General features: G+C 47.1%; 2 protein-coding genes across 3 annotated transcripts in view; both read right to left on the reverse strand.

Annotated features, from left to right (window-relative positions):
• The window catches only part of sntb2 (syntrophin, beta 2), an 11,543-nt gene extending 7,934 nt beyond the window's left edge, over nt 1-3,609 (reverse strand). Inside the window, exon 1 of the mRNA XM_027031237.3 lies at nt 2,780-3,609. Within this exon, the coding sequence (XP_026887038.3) occupies nt 2,780-3,401 (622 nt within the window). The 5' untranslated portion in view covers nt 3,402-3,609. The remainder of the gene's footprint in view (nt 1-2,779) is intronic.
• Nucleotides 3,610-4,241: 632 nt separating this feature from the next.
• Nucleotides 4,242-5,000, reverse strand: part of spire2 (spire-type actin nucleation factor 2) — an 18,396-nt gene continuing 17,637 nt past the window's right edge. For both annotated transcript variants that reach the window (XM_081699068.1, XM_027031230.3), the window contains one exon: nt 4,242-5,000. This exon is cut by the window's right edge and continues 808 nt beyond it. The gene's annotated coding sequence lies outside the window, so the exon portion shown is untranslated.

A 5,000-nucleotide genomic window follows, 5' to 3' on the forward strand; every position in this document is an offset into this window, starting at 1 on the left:
CACACACACAAATATATAAACCCAGTGAAACATGCAGTAAAATTCAGCAAAGATCAGATTCCCACAATTATCATCATACTAAGAACATTGAAAACAAAGATAATAACTACAACAATAAATCATAAAAATAGTCAGATATTAAGATAGTAACTAGAATAAGCAACCGCAAGACCAAACCAAGCTGCTACAATAAACAAAAATCCAGATGAGACAACAAAATAAAAGCATTCCTACCACACACTGTATATGCAGTTAATGCTAGCTATTACTTGAGCAACTGTGGAGCCTCTATGTCCCTCTGCTGTTCTGCTCATTACGGGTGTTATTCAGCTCAGCCCAATTTTAAAATTAGAGAGGGGCTCAGTGTGTGGGTGAGCAATCAAAGGTCACAATTGAAGGCGAGCAGATACAATCACAGCCACTCCACTGAAGCAAATAAAACATCACCTCAGTGCACTCCGCATCAAAAACAAAACCTGACAAATACTTCTAAATGCAGCAGTTTGGAGTGAGCAGTCTAAGGAGTTTCAGACACAGCCAAAACAAACCCATCAGTGCAAGCAGTGCAAACTCTTCAGCAGTTCAGCAGTGTCCTTCCAACTTTATTCCCCTCAGTCCTCCTGCACTACAGCACAGGAAAGGTACACGTAAAGTACAGGTACATGTACAGTAAAGGTACAGGTACACTACAGGTACAGGTCTCTGTTGGAGGCCGGAGGGTCTGCAGTGATTTAGTCCAGCACACAGGGCAGAAGATACATGATCTCCACACTGGAGCCTGATGAACCTGCCTGTTCCTCATTAGACATGAACCAAGAATTCAGCAGCTATGCCTGTTCACTGCAGCACACTCTGCTAAAGACCTCGCCTTCAGACTACTTCATGGGTTAAAAAAAAAAAAGTTATAACAAACAAAACCAGACAAGACATGAGACGTTTGGGTGTGAGAAGGAGCTGTAGGCATGGCCTGCGCTGGGGAGGCCCTCTACCAGCATGGCAGCGAGTTCTGAGAGCCCAGTCAGAAGGAAGGAAGCACCGGGCACAGGGTGGGCATGAATAACTGCCCTTGTGTCACTGCGCAGTGTTAAACTGGACAACACAGAGGCCATGTCTTCAGTGTTAAACTGGACAACACAGAGGCCATGTCTTCAGTGTTAAACTGGACAACACAGAGGCCATGTCTTCAGTGTTAAACTGGACAACACAGAGGCCATGTCTTCAGTGTTAAACTGGACAACACAGAGGCCATGTCTTCAGTGTTAAACTGGACAACACAGAGGCCATGTCTTCAGTGTTAAACTGGACAACACAGAGGCCATGTCTTCAGTGCAGGTCTGAGTGTGCTCTGAGCTCAGCTAGTCTCATTCTCCAATCTTTGCTTTCATTTGAATGTTTTTAACTCTGCACAATACCACAGCTGTGCTTTTGATATAATGATGACTAACACTAAAAGCAACATAAAAGCAACCAAACATTCACTGGCCAAAGCAACACATGACAAAAGCTTCATAAAAAACAGAGTGAAAGCTGGATGGTTCATGATTTCAGACATCAAACAGGAAATGCCATGAGGTGTTTAACATGGGCTTGCTTTCATCACACATCTGTAAATATGCCAATGTGCTGTTCGTATGGATTATTCTTCAGCAAGTTGTTCAGGTTCCTTTTACAGAGTAACAGAGGAGCTGTCAGATACAAGACCCGACCAGGTTCAGCTTCTCTCTACCGTAGAGCCACACAGGTCCTTAAGGCCGTTCTGTTCCATATTGTCTGACAAGATGGATAATTTGAAGTTGATTGTACTATTTTAGGTTTTTTTTTGTGTAAAATAGCCCAAAACACTATCAAACGCTGAACATTGACTACAAGAGAAGGCAACTAGAAGAGGCTTAAAACCAATCAGCCAATCACTGCATCATTAAAGCATGTCACCTGAACAGTTCTGTAGCTCTGGCATGGTTAGGCATTAGGGACTAGTTAATGTAAGCATTCCATGCTGAACAGTGTTGATGTAAAAATGTGTCTGCAACGGTTACACAGTCCAAACTCGCTCGGCCCCACAGTGGGAACGAGGCTGTTAGGGGTGACCAAACCCACTAACAGAGGCCAGATCTGTTAAACAACTATAAGTGCATCTGCTAAATACCATAAGTGTAAGAAACTCCCCAAATCGGGCCTTCGCATGGGTCCTCAAATACAAGCCGGAACCCCATTTGTCTCTGATTAAGTTGTGAGTTGTAAAGTCACCAAGAGCTTGTGGGGAATTCCACATACAAACAACTCACCAGATACAACAACTTCCAGTTAAACATAGCTGTCAAGAACTGGTGTCCGACTGGGACCCTACTTCCGCCAGTCTGAGGGTTCTTGCAAAAACAGGAGCCCCACAGATTGTGTGCCACTCTCATCAATACTGACTGGTCGAACTGGTGACCCAGGGCCAAGTCGTCTCGCTCAGAGAGGCTGTGATCACCGGCGCGCTCTGAACGGAATCCAGTCACCACATAACTCAGAAAAGCACGTCAGCTCCACCTCCCCACACTCACACACCACCGACACTCTGGAAATACTGCGAAAGCCTGCAGTGAAGGCGCGCTGAAGCGAAAGGAAAAGAACCGCTTTTGCTTTCCCCACTGGACGTTCCGTTGTACTATTACACTGTGAAACGCGTTCAATGTTTCCCGTGTGCACGGGGCCACGCGATTCTCGCCTCACCCACCGCGTGCAGTAGTCCAGAGCAGGGGCCCCACGGAATCCCCGCGGTGGCGTTCAAACTCACCCTCAAGCACAACCTCCTTTCCGGCCTTCTTAAGCGCTTGCACCGCCTCATCGTGCGTGGCTTCGCGGAGGTCGTTGCCATTAACCGACAGGACAGCGTCTCCAACCCGCAGAGCTCGACTCTGATCAGCGGCCAGGCCGGGAAAGATCTTAGAGATGAGGATGGGCATTCGGTTCTCTCGCCCTCCCTTGATACTGATGCCTAACCCTCCCGCTTCCTGCTTCACAACTCGGACTTTCCTCACTGCGTCCGCCGCGTCGCCGGGGCTGCAGCCCGGAGCGCCGTCCTCGTGACCGAACGCTGGACTGCTGTAGCCGCAGCTGTCGAACTGCCCGAACCTTCGGCGCGCTGGGCTTCCGGTTGGGCTCACGGGACCGTGGCTGTGATGGTCGTCTACGTTGACGTTCTGGTTCTGGCGGCCACTAGCGAGACCTGGCTCGTTTCCGTTCGACATTCCGTTTCGAACTCCAGAGCTGTGTTCCAGGCTCGTGGACCCGCTCCGCTCGCCCTCCGTCGCCAAAGTCAAAGTTTCACGAGTGAGTTCAGCCGCCACTCGGACCCAGCGGTCCCGCCACAGCAAGTCCAGCTGTCCGTGCTTGTCTGCGCGAGTCCAGATCGCCATACTGTCGCGCTAGCGAGAGTCTCGAGCTACACTCATAGTAAAAGTTTTTCCTCTTTTCGGAGCACGCAGAAGCTTCACGTGACACACCCACTTTCGCTTGTAGACTTCGAGAATCGAGGGCGCGAGAGCAAAAAAAAAATTTGAAGATCCCAACTGGAGAGAATGAAAAACGGCGCGCGCCACTAAGCGAGCCTAACCGAGCAGCTACCGTGCAAAACAAAGTAAGCACCCGGTTCAAGAGACCAGATTAGTCACGTAATGACTAATTCATGCCAGAAGCGGAGTTTGCTCATTTTCGTGCGTTTGTATTTATGTTAACATATGTTCGATGATGTCAAGACGTAAAAGCCTAATCATTGTACATGCTGACAAGGTTGATCTTTAAGTTCAGTTAAAGCTGAATTAAGTGACCGCTGTGATCACTATGGGATAGATTAAAGGCTGAAACAACCACTAATAGACAAATCTAACGAATGTGTCGCGGTCATAGCGCGCTTATGTCAGGCCCGGTATTACCGCCCTGCCTCCCTAACACTGAGGTCAGGCAGCCTCGGGCCTGTCTGCTTACCATAAATAACAAGGAAGCGCAAACTTGTTAAAAATGAATAAGATATTAACGTCAGTAATCTTTTGGTAATCTAAACCCAACAAGTTCTGCCAAAGTTACAACAAAGCTTGATTGTAAGTAGCTAGGCCAAGAGCGTTTGCTAAATATAAAGTTATACATGGAAAGTTGCAGATGGTGGACACGCTTGAGCGCTGGAGAGAGTGGTGCAGCAGATCGAACTCTAACCCTCTGAGTGACACACCCCCCCCCCCCAACACACACAGACGCAGATATCGATTTTGGATTTGATTTATTGCAGATCTACAGCATTTACAAAAGGAGAGTGGATTGCATTGAGACGGTTGTAGGAGGGTTCAGCTGCAGCAGGGGTGGAGGTCTGGGTGGAGGTGTGTGTGTGGAGGTGTGGAGGTCTGAGTGGAGATGTGTGGGTGAGGCTTCACTTCATGGTGATTTTGGATGGAGTCACATAGACCCCATCCTTAAACAGACCAGCCACAATTCCCGATACATTCAGTCAACCAGTACAAAAATGTGATGCATTGAAAATATAGAACATTATATTCTATTTAGATTTTGAAATATATCAACATATTTCAATATATTCCATTTTCCTATGGGCAGTTCTAGTGCCAAATCCGACTGCACTGCACACAATTAAAACACATTTCGTAGTTTCAGCCTGCAGCTACACAACATCAGTGCCACATTTCAGAGTGGATCCAATGTCTTCAAGCTTGTTATCATTCATTTATAATGAATACTTCACCATGTACCACCCCATGTACCACCCCATGTACTTCACCATGTACTACATTTTACTCCTTTGCTAATGCCCTGTCTGTTCAGAGGAAGTTGCTGGGAGGCTTCTGTTAAGCTTATTTATTATTTTACATTCAAGCTTAAACAAGGCTAACACAGCCACTAAATCTTTATCTCCTCCTCCTCCTCCTCATGTGGGTCATAGGCGACTCCACCAAGCTCTGACCAGCAGTTCCCTAACCCAAGTTTCTGTCCACTAGGCCTATATAGTG

Source organism: Electrophorus electricus, chromosome 16 (assembly GCF_041902795.1).
Source record: "Electrophorus electricus isolate QZ-2024a chromosome 16, ASM4190279v1, whole genome shotgun sequence".
Lineage (NCBI taxonomy): Eukaryota > Metazoa > Chordata > Actinopteri > Gymnotiformes > Gymnotidae > Electrophorus > Electrophorus electricus.